The sequence below is a fragment of the Gymnodraco acuticeps genome, unplaced genomic scaffold, assembly GCF_902827175.1.
Source record: "Gymnodraco acuticeps unplaced genomic scaffold, fGymAcu1.1, whole genome shotgun sequence".
NCBI lineage: Eukaryota > Metazoa > Chordata > Actinopteri > Perciformes > Bathydraconidae > Gymnodraco > Gymnodraco acuticeps.
Window position 1 is genome coordinate 432,519 of NW_022990990.1, and position 18,006 is coordinate 450,524.

The 18,006-nt window shown below is 41.0% G+C and overlaps 2 protein-coding genes across 4 annotated transcripts; both read right to left on the reverse strand.

Moving 5' to 3' along the window:
- Window positions 1–206: 206 nt before the first annotated feature.
- fgf23 (fibroblast growth factor 23) lies at window positions 207–2,030 on the reverse strand. Its single transcript, XM_034235886.1, has 3 exons — window positions 1,796–2,030; window positions 1,601–1,704; window positions 207–730 (listed from the first exon to the last, which is right to left on the reverse strand). Exons 1-3 carry the CDS (start codon window positions 2,028–2,030, stop codon window positions 266–268), a joined length of 804 nt encoding a protein of 267 aa, XP_034091777.1. The 3' UTR covers window positions 207–265.
- Window positions 2,031–3,117: 1,087 nt separating this feature from the next.
- On the reverse strand, window positions 3,118–10,601 carry LOC117559184 (fibroblast growth factor 6-like). Of its 3 annotated transcripts, none has more exons than XM_034235877.1 (4): window positions 9,035–10,601; window positions 8,395–8,498; window positions 6,340–6,565; window positions 3,118–4,763 (listed from the first exon to the last, which is right to left on the reverse strand). In XM_034235877.1, exons 1-3 carry the CDS (start codon window positions 9,375–9,377, stop codon window positions 6,389–6,391), a joined length of 624 nt encoding a protein of 207 aa, XP_034091768.1. In that variant the 5' UTR covers window positions 9,378–10,601; the 3' UTR covers window positions 3,118–4,763; window positions 6,340–6,388. The 3 variants fall into 3 exon arrangements, with proteins under 3 accessions (XP_034091768.1, XP_034091767.1, XP_034091766.1); XM_034235876.1 differs by having other exon boundaries at window positions 3,118–4,853; XM_034235875.1 differs by having other exon boundaries at window positions 3,118–6,565.
- Between the last annotated feature and the right edge of the window lie 7,405 nt (window positions 10,602–18,006).

An 18,006-nucleotide genomic window follows, 5' to 3' on the forward strand; every position in this document is an offset into this window, starting at 1 on the left:
TTTTGGATCTTGGCACAAAAATAAGATTTCGTTTCTCAGTTGTAAAATGAAGCAATATTTGTTTTATAATGTTGCTTGTGTGGGTGTACAAAAAACTAATTATTTATGAAATGAATCAATGTAAAACACCTTATTATAGATTGAACTTGTTGTTCTTCTGTGATCTCAAATTGTTGAGTTGTAACACAAGTTGTGCAAAAGGGGCTGCAAGTCAAGTCTACTGTTTTCTACTTGGTAAACATATCCATGTCAGTCACCACAAAAGTCAGCCCATGATCCCGGTGCTGCGAGGGCTGGCCGGGTTGGACGAGTGCACGTTCCAGGGGTCGTGGGTGGATGGAGCCAGCGGGTTCTCCCGGGACACATTGCGCCCATCATCTCCGACTTCCACCTCCACCTCCACCTCCAACTCCACCTCTAGATCCGCGTCCTCCTCCGGAACTGCCCGAGAGTCCGAGCCCTCCTCGGTCTGACCGAGGTAGACGTTGTGCGGGTCGGAGGGGTCCACCACCTGGTTCCTCTTCTCCCGATGCAGCAGCAGGCGCTCCAGCGGCACCGTGTTCATCTTGGGCAGGAAGAGGGCGGTCTGCGGGAGGTTCTGCCCCGCCGCGAACACCTGTCGGGAGCCCTCCAGGTTGAAGAGGATGCCGGTCCGGCTGGAGAAGTACACATCCCGGTTGTTCTCCAGAAGCCTGTGGTTGAACAGACAGTCGTCCCTGAGGCAAGTGGGCTGTAAGACAGGAGCAGAGCATGAAACAGCGAAGGCATGTATTGTTTTTACGTCATATAGGAGAGTTTTTTCAGTCGGTGGCTTCTGATCTGGTTTCATTGTCTCGTATTACATTTATTTCATGTCCTGTCTATTTTTATGTATTTTTGCTATGTTTTTATACAGTTGTTGATTTACAGCACTTTGTTCAACTCTGTTGTTTTTAAATGTGCTATATAAATAAAATGGATTGGATTGGATATGTTATTTTGAATAAATGCAAGATAATACGGACAGTTTTGTCAGTTCATGGAATCTGTTTGATTCAGTAAAGTCTCCGAATTTGGCTACTCTATTTAACTTTACTGTACTATTACTTAACTAGATTGGCTATTTCGGCCAAAAAAATGTGGCACATAGAAGTTTTGAAAATCATTTGGGATGAAATTATTTTCAAATCCATTGAGTATCATCTCTGTTTGTTCGGTAGGCTGCTTTAAATCTTCATAGCAGAAGAAATCCAATGAATAAACCCATGCGTAAATAATTGGAGTAAACATTGTGCGTAACTGCAGAGCAAGAAGTGTTGAAAAAGATGCCTAAACCTAACGATGTTAATGTTACCAAGTATTAACCAAAACGTGTATATGATCGATTTGATGAAAAATAACAATACTTGGATCAAAAGAGACTTATCAACAATAATCAAATGATTTGATGGTCAAATATTCTATAGTTGCAGTATACGTTTGTGCGTAAAATGAAACTCCTAATAAGCGATGTTAAAAACGATGTGTGAAACCTCAAAAGTTAGAAATATTTAATAATACATATTTAGTATAGAAGGTTGATTTTTAACAGACATTAAAGTGAAAGTAATATTCGTCTTACCGAGCTGAATGGGTTGCCCTCCAGATCCATACACAGGTAACGGCTACTTTTGACGCCAAAGATGGCAATGCGCTCTCTGGTCTCAGATTTCAGTAAAATCACACCTGCAGGAAGTAAAAGTTAGTGAGTATTAGCTTTTACAGACAGAAATTCATATTGCCTCATTGCAAAGAAAATAGAAATACTGGGACTTACTATATGAGCTCCTCACTGTAGTCCTGCGCACAGTGCCATCCAATCTGATCTCCAAGTAGAAGTTGTTGAGCTCTGTGGATGTCTGCAGGTGGATATATCTCCTCGGGTTCCCCCAGTTGGATCCAACCAGCGGTGAAGGATTCGGGGCAGTTTCCCCGAGAGGAAATCCCTGGAGTACGGCGAGTAAAAGCGCGAGCACAGCATCCTTTATCCCAAGTCTCCCGTTGACGTCCATCCTGGAGCAAACCGGCGCTTTCCACTGCGACTGCTGGAAGTTTTCAGATGCTCTGTTGTCCCAAAGTTTGGAGACAGTTCCTATTTAAAGCCCACCGAGTGCCACTCCTGCTCACATCCTTTGCGTAAAAAAAAAGAAACTCGCCCCCAAAGCAGATGTGCGGGTGTGCTGCAGCGGAAGGGCCACTTCCACCTCTGTTTATCCCGATGCTCTTGGTCAGACTGGACTCTTATTTTTGGTGACACGTCTTGACTCATCCACCTTAATCCTTATTCTAAGAATATTTCATAATTGTCCATTGGCTGTAGTTTTTTTGTTAAGACTGGAAACATTGTGCATTGAGCAGTGTAAACAAGAAATAATAAAAACAAAGTGCAAGAAAGAATACATTTAAAAAGGAATGACATTAATGCAAAAAAAAAGGTTTTCTTTATTAAATCAGAAATAACATATAATGTTAGTTTGATGTGTATGTCAGATTCAGGTATCCAATTGGTGCAACCCCCAGTATTCTTGATGAATTACACATGTTTCGAGTATTATATTTTAAAAGAAAAACAGTTTCGTTTACTGGACTGGTCGTTTAGTTATATTGTGAAGTTCAGTTTGCTGCTTTTACGCACCTGCCTTAACATGTACACCATTCCACCAGCAGAGGGAGTCACTCCCTTAACCAGTACAGCTTTTACTTTGAGACTGGGAGTTACATTTGACTGACTTAACTATTTTTGGATGCTGTAGTTTCAGCATAGGACACATTCAACTTTATATCAGTATACTGAATACTCCTGATCTTGTTTTCAACAACTTCTCTCAAAAATAGAAAGTTATTTTTAATTGAGGACTTAAACTCCAAATGCACTTCAATCAAAAACAAAACTTAAAAAACCTTTATCTTTCCCACAGGTAAATGGGCTATACAGTTAAACTAATAGATATCTACCTTTTGTGTATTTACTCTTAAGTATTTCTATACTGTGCTACTTATACTCAAGCAATATATCTGAGTACTTCCTCTACCACTCATAAATACACGGTTAGACCACAGTTCAACTGATCCAAGGGAGAAAACGACACTTCACCAGCAACCAGTTAAAAAAAAACTTTTATTGTTATCTCAGGAATACAGTAGACTGCTGTGCACAGCACATACGTACAAAAATAAAAGGAAAAACTTTAATATCCTTACTTAGCATTGTCTGTTTTCAGAAACAAATAAATGAAGTTTGTTTCCTCTTAATTTACAGTCATCAGCAAACCAAAACTAAGGCAGAGGGTGAGGTATATGAGAACAGAGATGAGAGGAATAGAGTGGAGACTCCCTTTTAGAGCAGGAGTTTAAAGAAAACACATGAAGCACACACCCCTATTTAAGTTTGGGGCTCGGGCATGCTTATAGTACATTTAACATCAATTAAAAAAGATATACCTCCTCTTTAATTCAAATTTGATCTATGATTAGCTGTGGAAAAAGAAAAAAAGACGACAGAGAAATCTTGATAACATTTTTTGGTCAAAGCTGAAATGTGAGCTTTTTGTTTTAGACACAGACGTTCACTCTTCTAGGGATCCAGCTCTATTTCTTGACAGAAAAATGTGAGAAAACTCTTTACCGTATGTACTCAAGTAAGGTGCTGCAGACATCCTTGATTGTGATGCGGCCAGAGAAGTGCTCATTGCTGTGCATGCGCAAAGTTCACTTCCACAGCTTCCTCTGACAATGCTGACACACATATTGTTGTTTGTCTTACTACTCCAGTCAATAACGACAATTTACTTCCAGCAAGAAATATCTATCCGTGGTATTTCATGCAGCCTCATCTACAGCAGCAACACGTTTATTTTTTTAAGAAGGCTCCTGATAAATCTGCCTCTCGGTAGCCTTGCCATTAGCACAAAAAAAGTCCTCAGAACAAAAAGAGATTTATCTGTTAGAAAAATACTGTTATGAATTGATCTGTGCGTCATAGACAGTTGAGCAGCAGGTGATTCTGGGGATGAAGGGAGTCAGCAGCAGAGGGCACGCCCTGAGGATGGCTGGGGGGGGCCGTCCTGCAGCAGGAGAGGTGAGGTCCTGCAGCAGGAGAGGTGAGGTCCTGCATGACTCTGCTCTCTGCCTGCTGCTCACACACTGCATTAACTCTGCAGATGTCCCCATCCCAAAAATACTCTGACAAAAGTACCAAGAAAAGGGGAGAGGGAAGCATGTGGTGGAGCTGCATTTTAAAAAGGCGGGGCTCTATAAATCAAGAAGGGTTGTTTCAGAAGAACTGTAGGATATATCCATGGTTAGTGGAAGAGCAACTCTTCTGTATTACTTCAATCAATTAAAATGAAGAGTTTCCTGCGTGAAAAGGATACTTCAAATTCCTATTTCATGGAAACAGTACGACCCATATAGCCGAACACCCCCGGCCACTGGGGTTGGGGCCAAGGCTGGTCCATGACTCTGACCTTGAACTAAAAAAGGCTGAAAGGAGAGGAGGAAGCTCCTGGGTTACAGCTGGAATCCCAAGGTCCCTGTCCGCAGTGGGTGAGGGGGTAAGGGACGAGCAGAGGTGGGTGGTGCGGAGTGACAGAGCTCAGAGAGGGGAGGGGGCGCTCAGGTATGTGGGAGGATGCCTGTCATCCTGGCAGATCCACATTCCTGCAGGAAGTTTAACGAACAACAAAGACAGCGGGCCGGCACCCGCACATTCGTCTTTCCTGGATTTAAATAGTCCTGCTTCCTCTCTGAACACAAGAACAGATGGAAGCAGCAAATTCAGGTTTTCAAGTCAACAGCTGCAGAAAGTCAGGCGTGGATGCACACTTTAAGATTCTCTGAAAGTGAGAGAAGAAAGAAAAGACCCCTTGGAACATGTAAACTGTAATGGCAATACACATGATACATCTTGAGCTTTAAACAAAATACCAGCTTGCATACCAATACTTAAATAAATAATACCCTTTATATATGAAAAGGCGCTTCTATGAACATGTTTTATGCCTCGTATTTATAAAATCAAACAAAAAAATATAAATTATGACTTTTCTTTTAGCGTGCATCCACTGCACTGTCCTTTAGTCCTTCGGAGGAGACACGATTGACTCATCCATAATTGAATTTCAACTGTCTGCCTCCAGCTCCAAACACCTCGCTGCCACTGCAGTGCTGCTGCAGAGCACACAGTCAAATGAATTGGGAAATGGCCCAGGGCACGCACACACAGAGATCAATTCAAAGAAACAAACGAGGGAAGGATTCTCACCGAAACATTCAGGCACCATCATCGATGGCTAACTGTGCAACCTGAACTCTTTTTGCCTCGTTCAGGCAACTGCGACACAAGCAGCGCCAAAAAGCTCCTGAATTCTTCTTTTTCACTAGCAACTATTTACATTGTTTTTCATTGGTTTCATGGACATTAGACATCATTTTCAGCAGCAGCTTAAGCTTTGCGATTCAAAAAACAGCAACCCGCTTTACTGTAGGAGCTCAGTTCAGGACAATGTGCAGGTACAGTTCTACTGTGCGCTTGCAATTTACCATTTCAGTCTATTCTTGTGCAAGCCAGGTCCAAACAAAAATGTCCTCCATGCTTGGATAGATATGTATTCCACCCTGTTTATCAGCTGGCAATGCCACACAGTCAAACTTATGGCCTGGTGCCACTCTCCATGGCTGACCGCTCTCTGGTATCAACCACAGACTGTAGATTACTTAATCGATCTAATTACAGAAAAGAAAAGAAACCAGAGATAGTCAACCTCCCCCGCCCCTTCTGAGGCCCTCTCCGGAGTGTCAGCCCTATTTCTGACTCCGGCGGGTGTCTCTTACATGCAAGTTTAAGGGGGCCACAAGTGGGAACACCAAGGCACCTTTAAATCGTGCAGCAAAGGTAGTGCAGTTAAGTTTCTCCCTCTGCCGGACATCAATAATCGAGCAGGGAGCCATCAAGCGCTCAAAAGGTTTGAAAGAAATCATAAACTTAGCAGATATTTGAGCAGAACTCCATGCATCCCTTAATCTAGTAAAGTGGTTCTTTGAGGTAATAAAAAGTATTAATTTCACTCTTTAAAAGCACAGGATATAGCTCATCCTCCATCTCCAAAAAGGAAGTGACACGTACTTCAGTTACAGCAAGCACCAAGGTAAAGTGAGACAGGCAAAGGCTTCAACTCTCCCCGTCCATAAAAACAATAAGCAGCACAGTACATATACAAAGATAGCTATCCAAATATACAGATATATAAACAGAATAAATATATGTGTTATCTTTCGCAGTCCATCAGTGTGTGTATATCATGACTATGCATTTCTTATTACCTGGAAGAACATCCACATGTGCAAATTATTGAGTTATTGCCAGTGTCTCTCATAGTCGCGGGAGGAAATGTGTGACGGTCATGGCGGTGGTGGCCTTGTTGCCTCTCTTTGCACGGCCATGCTTGCTGAGGGCGATGTAGAAGCCCTTGTAAACAAAAGACTCATAGGCGTTGTAGTTGTTGGGCAGCAACGTCTCCTTGAACTTGCACTCGTCTACGAAGACTCTCTAAAAATGCCAAGAAGAGAGAGGGGGTCAATAAATCTCATGGCAGACACAGGGTGATCCTCACAACATATGCAAGGTTTTAACGTGACCTTTGCTTTGGCAAACAGCTGGCCTACAAAGCAGGAAACTGGAGGAGGTGGTATGTTGTTGCAAAAGATACCCACCTCCTGCTTTTGCTCTCATAACTCATGAAATAATCCCAGGTAGACTATCTATAGAACTACCCTTTTGCGCACATTTAAATAATCTCCCTGATTTAAAAGGATAAATGCCACTGAGTAAGTGATTACTAAAATAACAATATGTACAGGAATCAGGGACACATTATAGAATAGAAGTCAACACATTGAAGTCCATACATTAACAATGTTTGGACAAAATAAATAAAGTTGTGTATCCCTTATTACAACCATAATACTAGGGCTGAGTATAGTTTAATTTGTATTTTAGTGCCAACAAGATATATGAGTTGTTCTACAATACTTCGCATACCTTAAAGTAAGTTAACTTGCTCCTTTACATTCTTCTCTTTTAAATAAAAGATGAATACATTCCTTCTCATTACAAATCAAAAGGACAGTTGCATATCATAATACACTGTAAACTGTGTTTATACTTTTATACTGTACTGTATACAGTCAGAGATACATTAGTTTCGCTACAAGCCAGAGTAAAATATTACACATTTTACTCGACTACCTTTATCTGAATGACTTGGCAGATTAGGATTTTACTTAACAAACACATCATTGAATAATGCTTTAAAAATCCAAATACCAAAAGTGTGTAAATGAGTTAAACTATACTTAGAAATGGTTCTTGCATGCCACTGCATCAGTAACAACATTCAATATACATATATATACTGTATAAGCACTGGTGTCACTGCATCATGAGTACTTTTGACATAACAAATACATTTGGTTCTGTATTTTTATTTAAACAGTGTTAAGTGCATGACCTTTACTTGTATAAAAGTACTTTTTCCTTATTGCTATTTTTACTAAGGGGTGGGAAGTTCCTAAGTACATTTACTAAAGTACTATTGTACAATTTTGAGGTGCTTGTTTGTCACTTGAATATTTTCATTTTCAGCTACTTCATACTTGTACTCCAGTACAGTTGGGGGGCAGATATTGTATATTTTTCTCCACACCATTTATTTAAAAATATTGAGTTCCTTATGCCACATATATGACAACAAAAACTACAGGATGTTTTTATTGTAAACTGAAAAACTGAAACGTTGACTTTAATTAAATATATTATGTTAACAAATGTCATGCTGCTATTAGGTTTGTTGAAAGCAATCATATTAAGTTGAACCTAATATTTGTACTCGATATTATTGCTTTCAACTTACCTAATACAGTTATGTGAAATCTGTTGACATAAAACATTTAACTAAAGTCAACATTTCAGTTTTTTCAGTGTAGGTTAATATAAGAACATATATCTGAGAAACTACCAAGCAGTAAATAAAGTACTTAAACTTTAGCTACATTCAAGTAATAAACACATTAATGCACAGATTATCCATATCTATTATCTATATATCATATCTAGGGTACTTTTACTTTCGGCACTTTATAGTTGGGAGCTAATACTGAATGTGACTGCAGGGCTTATAACAGAGTATTTTCCCACTGTGGTATTGCTACTTTGGCCTAAGTCAAATATCAGAGTCCTTCTTCCCCCACTGACAGAAGCCCTCCCTATCATCAGAGCATATTAATAACACAACAGCGCTCATAAACCCGGGGATGCAGCAGCTACGTGAACTCATCTTACACTGAGCAGGATGTGTGGTGAGTTGCGCACAAACGTACCGTTCCGTATAACCTTCCCCTGCTGTTCATTGCGACAAACAGCTCACTCCGCACCCCGAACATGCTGATCACTCCTCGGTCCACCGTGGAGATCTCTATTAGACCTAAAGGAAACATAATGTTAGGGAAGCAAAGACAGAGTGTGACGCTGCGCCTGGGGACAAAGTGGAGTGGAAGTGGCCTCTGCAGCAGTGATGGGTGTAACCTTGCAGGTGCATTGCGACTGGATGATGCTCTCTGCTCAATTAGTATCCACCTATTCGCAGATTAAACACCATGATGCCCTGTGAGTGTAGTTTACAGCGTGTTGAGTGTGTGTGTGTGTGTGTGTGTGTGTGTGTGTGTGTGTGTGTGTGTGTGTGTGTATGTGTGTCCTGCTGCAGCGGGACACAGGGTAAAAATAAGTTAGCGTCTAAACCGGGTCCAGGCATTCCTGTCATGTTTTTGGCTTGGGAGGATATTTCGCACTGCACGGATGTGAGGCTCAGTACACTGTTTTTGCTTTCGGAAACTTTCAACCATGCCGACACGTCTTATTAAATATCATGCAAGACAAGCGACCCACTCTAACTTTCGCACAGCATGCGTATAAGGTTACACTCTTATTTCGGGTCCAGTGCATCGCCCGGATGCAACTCACTGTATTGGTTCTCATTGTGTGCACCGCTTATCCTGCCATCCGGGAGCACCTGCAGGTGAAACCCAATGCCCACGTTGCAGTACAGTCGCCGCACTCTTTTGATGCCCTGCAAATAGTCACTCTCCCAGTTCAGCTCTGATTTCCCCCCGGCTATACCCAGGTAGGAGCGGGAGAAGAGCGTCTCCCACTTCTTTTCCATTAAAGTGGCATTAGTCCTGCTCGGAATCGGATAGGATGAAACGATCCCCAAGAGAGAAGTCCACAGTACAAGAACTGCTGGCAGCGTCCAGTGCGTCCTGGCCCAGCTGGACATGCTGTAGAGGCACCTTTGCGCAATGGCCATCCAGTTTACCTTTGGGGCACGTGGTCAAAGTTACCTGCCCTAAAAATGCAACTCTTCTTATTTGTTGTCCTTTGGCATGGTGGTGGTAAAGGCTTATTTTGGGATCAAGGCAGATCAGGGCTCCATAGCCCGAGATCTGAGCAGGAGGAGAGGGGCAGAGCGCGTAGGAGCTTGAATTGGTGCCGGTGGCGATGATCATCTTTCGCCGCTCCGCGCCTCTGTACAGGCAACGCTGGTCGTGGAAGGGACACCACTCACCGCAAAACCAGATCACCTTGCCCACACTCTCACATCCTAAAATGACATCACTGTGACTTCACTGCTACACCCCCCATCAAAAGTATGAGATGGGAGGAGGAGGAGGGAGAGAGAGAGAGAGTTACAGGACCCCAGCAGCAGCAGCACTTCTGATAGGAATGATGAGGGGGTGCTGCACCTTCACATCAGCGTGAAGCAAGCCAGAGAGAACGGGAAGAAGCTTTTCCTTAGGTGCTTTTCAAAATAAAGCCCTTATCAGTGTGGCCGAGTTCCAACTCTTAGAAAAAGTATTACATGCTAAATTGAGTCACCTCACAACCCAGAACTATCAAACCTTATTAAATAAACGACACTTTTAAGGAGAACCTAAACAAAAGCATCAATTGAAAGCAGGAGCAATAATGGAACTGTTCGATGATAATTAAAATGACATCATTCATAGGCTATGGCCTTTGTCTAAGTTGGACATGTTTTAAACAACAATGTATTTGTCATCAACCAGGTCATTAAAAAAACGGATCAATAACTATACAATAAGCTAACATATAAGGATTTAGTTAAGGTGGAGGTAGCCCAGACTTGTTATTGCCATTGAGCAAATGAGGGGAAAACATAAAACTGCAACGGACATTTCATATTTCTGGGGGGACAATTTCTTAGATCAAATATAGTTTCAGACTGTCAGTCAAAATAATTGTGAGTTGCAACCCTTTATTAAAAATGGGGATGTAATTTTCATATCACAAAATGTAGGTACCTGAAATATTATGGTCTATGAATTAACAAATTCTCATCTCAAAGGAATTAGGGGCTTTAATATTTTTCCCAAGTGCTTTTATTTTGAAGGTACACTAACATATTCTGTAAGTTATCCTGTGGCTAATTGTGGCTGACCTGACGCAGCTCTTCCTCACATGGGAGACCTGCAGGAGGGGGGTGTGTGTGTGTGTGTGTGTGTGTGTGTGTGTGTGTGTGTGTGTGTGTGTGTGTGTGTGTGTGTGTGTGTGTGTGTGTGTGTGTGTGTGTGTGTGTGTGTGTGTGTGTGTGAGACTTTCATTGGCGTTGAGCAATCATGGGATGGATGGATGGATACTGTGTCCAGAACCCAAATCGGGACGGTGGTCATATGTCCTGGCAGCCTGCTGCCTTATTTAGAAGGAAGGTGTAAAAACAGTCACAGCCAGTCACAGGAGAGCAAATGGCAGTCTCTCTGACACTTCCTTAGCTGTTTGTTCAGGAAGTTTACACAACCAGATATTTTGCCTGGTCAGATTGCGCATTATTATTGCAAGTTACACACCTTTGTGACTAACAGAATAATATCCCTATGGTGAATCAAATGTCTAGCATTGTTTTGAGTTCAGGTCCAGGAATAAAGAGGTCAAGGAACAGTACTTGTACAAAATAGGGTCAAAATAAAACAGAATAATTTCACATTTTCCCTGAAATGTGGATAAGGTATTGCACAAATAAAATAAGTGAAAGCTTTACATCCCTGTTTGCATCCTGTACTGCAGGGTGGTGGTGGACCTGAAGGCTCGGGGGAATTCCCAGCACGTCACAGAGCGCAGGCTCTGGGGCCCTGGGGTGCTCTTGGCTGCCAGGGAGCCTTAAGCCCACCTTAGCAACCAGAGAGGCCTTGTTGCTCATAAACAGCAGCGGCAAGAGAAAAGAAAACATGCAAACAATAATCCATATATTCCACATGTGGTTGCATGTACACTTCTTCTTTTTAAAAAAAATAATTAACAATGTTGTCAACAATACAATATGAAACATTTTGTTTCTATAGTTTTTATTTAAGAATGTATGTACGAAGTAAAAGACAAAACCACAACCGTTTAGTCCCACTGGAGCAGATAGACTGGACCTCACCGAACCAGCAAATTAATGATTTGCTGTGTAAGCAGATGACTATGCAATCCAAGGCAACCAACAGCCTGAATAGACAAAACTCGGGGCTTATTGACAGAGAGGAACTTCAATCAATGGAGAGTGGGCACCGCTAATGAGACGCTGCTGAGCTCCAGAGATTAATTCAGCTAATTATGTTATACTGGTTGAGGCTGCCTTTCGGTAAAAACATCTTTTATAAAATAAAAAGCAACGTACAAAAAAATACCACTTCTCGTTAAATATGAACTTGAATAAATTATACTAAAATGACATACATGTGATACAGAGCTATTCGATGCCTATCAAAGGTAAGAAAAATATTAAACAAAGTCCAAGACAAAATCTCTGTCTTGTTTTCTCAGACCAGCAGTTCAAAACACAAATATATAAAATGCACTATAAATTAAGCTAAAGAAATTGGCAAATTCTTCCATTTGAGAAGATGAAATGCGTGGCATTTTTGCTTTAAATACAATTTAAAGTACAACTCCATTGATTTAGTACTGCACTTCCATGAAGTTAGGTAACTCAGAAGAGACAGATACATGTCCAAACTTAAAAATCAATGGATGCTACATTTTCCATAAAGCAATAGTGTATTTCAATACACCAAAAATGCTCAATTATTTTAAAGTCTACAGCTGCATAGTTGGTAAAGCACATATATTATACCTCAACAAAAGTCCTCCTTTAAAAAAATGTAATACAGCAGTCAAGCTTGACTGGACAACCCTGAGTCACAGTAGAGAGGGAGCTGGATGGAAACTTGCCCACATAACACAGCAAATTGATGTTGCCTATGGACTCACGTTGATGGAATATATCAGAGCTGTAGTGGAATTCTTGAAACTAGAGACTGGAGCAAGAGAAAAGTGTCTGCACTTTCCTATTGTCAGGTCAGCTGTCCTTTTTGCAATTAAAGGATCTATTTAGTGCATACGCATCAATCAGAAAACGGACCAGAGGGAATAGCCATACAAACAGCTTGTGTGCATATTACCGAGGTGTCAGTAACTGGATACAGGAGGATGCAAAGCTCTTTCAATTACTGTTTTATTAACGTGGGCTTTAAAAGATGAGATTGAAACAACAGCTGGGGAGACCCAGAGATCGAGGGGGGATTTCCCTGGAATGACATCAGAAATGCTGGCATACACAAGCAATAATACTCAGTCCAGCTGTGTATGTATATACAGATGACACAGAACAGCAGAACATTCATATCTTGAGTATTTATGTACGCTTGTATAATATAAAATAAGCCCACAAAACCTGGGACCAAACTTTACATTATTGAGCGGCTGGCAGTGATGTTGTGATCGATCATAAACAATTGGATTTCATTGGATCCAGTGGAGCAGGGGCTTGTAAAATTGTTAAACCCTAAAAGGAGCTTCAGGGTTCGGACTTTTGCTGAGCAAGCTAATGTTTAATTCAACAGCCAAAAACTGCACTGCATTTTTCCAATGCTGCTTTGTAAAATTGAGACACAGTGGAGAAGCCACAAATCCATAGGGAGCCTGAACTGGCACGCCGTGTTACCAGAACATACGCAGGAGCAGAAATATATATTAGGAGATCTGTTCTGCTTCCTCCATTATTATTGTGTCAAGCTGCAGAGAGAAGACAAAGAGCAGCCTGTCAGAAGGGAGTGTTCACAGTACAAATATATTTTCAAGGGTACAGCTTGTGCACCTTGCAGAGAAAGATGTGTCTGCTGCTAAATTTGGCGTGGAGTGACTAAGGGGAAAAGAACCAAAGCAGAGGTGACTTTAACACCGGTTACAAATCCAAACCAGTGACACAGCAATTATTATTTTCATGTCCCTAAGATATACTAAAAAAAGACCCATTGAGCAGCAGATAACAAAAACTAAAGAGTAGACAAATTATGGAAAATGTATCTGTACGCTAGACAAATGCTGCTACATTTTTACATTAAGGTTTGCTGATTTTCACTGTTATATATGATAATAAAACAATGTCTTGGACTGTTTGGGACATTGTATACATTTTTGCAATGTGCTCATTTTACAAACCAAAATATTGATTGATAATATGTTGATGATGAAAACCAACATGAGTTGCAGCCCTTGTTTCCTTGAATAAATAAGAATTGTAAATAAAAAAGAGTTTAAGGAATTATTTGTACTGCATTCCATTTTGGTACCAAACCAACATTTAGGAAACTTTTTGAAGAATCAAATCACAATTGTATTGCTGTTATAAAAAAAAATTTGGAGATCTTTTTGGCAACTGAAACAGATATTGTCAATTCTTTGATTACATCTTCGGGAGCATTAAGTTATTAGTACATTTTGGCAACACATGTTCCCCCTGACATCAATGAAAGTAACTTCCAATCTCACTACAACATTCAAACCACAAAATGACTACCTATATTTGGAGGGTATGAAAAAAATGCTACAACTAACAGCCGTGGATAACCATGCACTCTGAATGATGGTGAAAGCTTCCCATCATGACCATTGATCTCCATTTAAGCTCAGTAATCACATTGCATCCCAAGAGAGCTGAAAGATGTGGAAAAGAGTGTCTAACAAGACATGATCAAATGGTTTCTGGAGTGTTTCGCGATGAGCTGTGAGTGCGAGCTCAGCAGGGTTGTCCGTTTACAAAACCTTTCGCCCTAAAAAACTACAATTTTACAGAGCAGATTTTTGGCCAATTGATTCAGGCTCCAAGAAAACCATTAGTCTACAAACAAACAAAAACCCATTACATCACATTTCTGTGGATAATGTATTTGTTATCAATCTGATAGTGTATAAGACTCGTAGACTTAAGGGAGCTCTACTTTTCTTAAAAGTCTTCTACGTTTAGCTTGTTTTTCATCAAGCTAAACGTAGAATATGTGGACATGGAGGCTGAGGTGTGGTCAGTGCCACATCCTCGACCATACCAAACGTCTCCTTCAAGGCAAAAACTGGCAGCCGTCTTTCCTCGAGTCCACGAGGAAAACTCTGTTTACTTTTCTAGTTTAGGCCATTGCTCATGTTACAGATCTCATGACTAGTGATCAACATGGTATTATAACTTAAATGGTAGCTTGAACCACACTTCTCCAAATTATCAAAAATAATTACAAAAGCTGGTTCTGAAATTGTATGTAATTGTGTGTTTATCTTGTATTTCATCTCCATTGTACCAAATATGTGGACATGGAGGCTGAGGCTTGGTCAGTGCCACATCCTCGACCATACCCAACGACTCCTCCAAGGCAAAAACGGGCAGCCGTCTTTCCTCGAGTCCACGAGGAAAACTGTGTTTACGTGGCCGCCATGAGGCTGGACAGTTTGGTTTATGGCTGTAGGAAGAGATAGAGATCAGAGGAGGTGTCAGCTGCTGAGTCGGCAGCCGATTCCCCCTGGCTCCTCTTCCCTCTCTCCCAGGAACCCAACACCGAGCCAGGCCACCGGGACCGAGCAGGAGAATGTGAGGAATTCTCTCAACACATTTGCTCACTGCTTTGCACGTTCTCACCCCTATGGGATGTAAAGAGTGCCGCCAGGCCTGAGGATGCGACCACCTTGCTCCACAGTGAGGGTGGGCGAGAGGCGGCAATGAGCGGAGGATCAAGGCAATTTGGCTGATGGGTAGAGCAGAGCGTCAGGAATGGCACGCTGCTGAGAGAGTGAGTCATCCTGGACAGAGCTGCTGTCATTCGGCCAGCACAACAAAGAGCAGATCATTTATTTTTGTCACGGCCCCTGCTGGATGAAATCTAAACCCACAAGGAGTTGATCAAAGCTCCTGCCTCTCCTGGAGAGCAAAATGATATTCAAGAAGGATCTAGAAGAATCAGTTGTGGTTAACCCAGGACCGCTTTCTTGGTCTTTTTACAGCAACACAAGATTTCAAACAACATTTTCTTTACTTTTGCAATACACTCTCAGGTCTGAGACCCAAAAGCATGTCACTAGGAAAACAGACCTACTGTAGTAGCAATGTTCTTTACCAGGTCAAAAGGCACCTCAGACAATTGAGAGGTGTAAATAATAAAATGAATAACCAGTTAATTCCATTCAGCTGCTTCTGGTACAATGTAGCATGGAACTCAAATGACCTTGCACAAAGTGACCAATTGAGATTAGATAGAGATAATGACACCATGACAACCTGCCTTTTTTGGTACGCCCAGGATATTACTTTCTCTAGTTTAGATCATCGCTCAGGTTACAGATCTCATGACTAGTGATCCAAATTATATTATAACATAAATTGTAGCTTAAACCACACTTTACCTATCAAAATAATGTAAGAAAGTTGGTTGTTAAATAATTGTTCTCATACTTATGATTATTAAGTTTAGTTTAGTTCATTTCTGTTGTGCTTTAACTTATACATCTCAAATATAAATATAAAAAATAATACAAGTTTTTCTCTCATTTTTGAAAATGAGACAAACGTAAGGTTTATGTCTTACAGCAAGCCTTTTTACATTCATATTTTTACATTTGTACTTAAATGTATACACTGACAATAAAATAAACAAGATATGAGTATACTATATACCTAAAAATAATATAGATATTCTGAGCCAATATTTTATTTAGTATATTATTTGTAATTCTGACTGATGAATGGACTGTATGAAGGAAAACAGCATCAGACACCCCCCTGATGAAGGCAACACAGCATGGAGTTTTAGCGAAGGTTGTACAGCACGTTTTCATTTTGGATGATGGTCAGAACTACAGAAAAGGTCCAGATCGGACGGATTTCTCTGCTGCACCTGAACCCATCCCTCTCACATGTGGACATCGCCCTCTGGTGTCAAACAGATGTTAGGACACCAGGGCCTGTGTGAGGGGAGATAACTCACTGCATTGCAGCACTGGAACGCTGGCATGTGATCGGGATCAATGTTACTTCACTTTGAATACAACTTGTGAGTGGTACATCTATTTGCAAGAAGAGTTTAATGACTTAACATAAACCACATTAGCTCCATCTGATGCATTATGTGCTGTCCATATGCTTAACTAAACATGTAGTAAGTAAAACAACTGTGTCATCCCCTGCATTGCAGCTATAATGTGTCTCAGTGGAATATATAGGTAAAATAACCTCAGGGCATCATTTGGTTCATAATGGGCCACTGAGACAGAGCAACATATTCAAATAAGTGTCTATTTATTTGCTTACCAACTGATCTCTTCTAGAATTTACATTAAAACTTGTGACTATTTTTAACTATCTGACACTCCTTCATTAAGGAGTACCATTCCTTGTGGGGAAACTAGGCTACAGTAAGTGCACTGCTGCTGCCAGAAGTATGTGCACACTGATTGGTTATCAAAGATGGCCGTGTGTTTTGTGCACAGTACGGCGTGGGAAATGCACAACAGAGAATTTGATACAGCTGATCCATCAACGAATGAGGCAGCAGTGAGCGCCGTGCATCCCAAGCATGACGACACATAAGTCACAGAGGTTTCATGTGCTTGTGTCCTTTTGCCTGTGACCTCTCCGTTAAAAGGTCGTCCTAATGAGACTGCTCACCGTGTGCCCTTCAAGTGCCACGCTGGAGTGCAGGAAACAATGCTGGGTTACAAATGCTATTTCGAATGGTGTCACGGCGTAAAACTGGCAGCGTTGAATTATGGCCCGCCCTTTGATGCTTTTTATATCCCTGCTGTCTTGTCAACACATATGATCATACAGCAGATTCCTGATCCAGGGCCTGGAATTGCCATTAGAGAATCTAAAAAACATCTTGTCATGATGATTCAGCACATACAAGTCTTTTTCTTTTTCTTCCTATGGCTTTCCTCTACTCTAGAGCAGAACAAGTCTTACAGCTTGTCTGACAAACAGTAGAACGTTTTTTTTTAAAGAATCATCATCTCAAAGCTGATTATATATTGTTTTTATTATCCCATGCATTCTCTTCCTTGTCAGAAATGGACACCAACATCGCCCACAATTCAACTCAGCAGTTGAGTTTGGTTAGGGATGTGGTTGTTAAACATTTTTTGACAAATCCAATGAATAACATTTTCTAAAAGCTCCAACTTAATAATATAAAAATGTGGGAAAACCAAACAAACATGGACGTGAACTATCTGCCAAAAAGCCTTGTTTAAATCCATTAAACCTACATTTAACTGATAAGAGTTTTTATTGTCACAGTATTTTACCACTCACATGCTCGGTTCTGTAGTCTTACAGCTGTCTTGATGACGCGCTTGCTCTCAGGTCATTAACAATAAAATCGTACTCCCATCCATCCAAAAGGACATGAACACAGCAAAAGACCATAACCTGTGATGAGGGGTCACAAAAAGGTGGGCAACCTTTGCTCTAGCATACTCGAAATACTTTTAAATGTGACAGACTAACACTCACTAAGACTAGGACACCCTATGTCAGTCACCTGCACTAGGTTAAACAACCAGAATTACTTGTGCAAAGGTCTTAACTTATATCACTTTCTTTATTACTGTGGGTT

Coding starts and splice junctions, on each gene's coding strand:
- fgf23 (XM_034235886.1), bottom strand. CDS start 2,030: ATGGACGTCAACGGGAGACTTGGGATAAAGGATGCTGTGCTCGCGCTT. Junction 1,705..1,795: donor TACAGTGAGGAGCTCATATA/GTAAGTCCCAGT, acceptor TACTTCCTGCAG/GTGTGATTTTACTGAAATCT. Junction 731..1,600: donor AGGGCAACCCATTCAGCTCG/GTAAGACGAATA, acceptor CCTGTCTTACAG/CCCACTTGCCTCAGGGACGA.
- LOC117559184 (XM_034235877.1), bottom strand. CDS start 9,377: ATGGCCATTGCGCAAAGGTGCCTCTACAGCATGTCCAGCTGGGCCAGG. Junction 8,499..9,034: donor ACACAATGAGAACCAATACA/GTGAGTTGCATC, acceptor TGTTTCCTTTAG/GTCTAATAGAGATCTCCACG. Junction 6,566..8,394: donor GGGGAAGGTTATACGGAACG/GTACGTTTGTGC, acceptor TGGCATTTTTAG/AGAGTCTTCGTAGACGAGTG.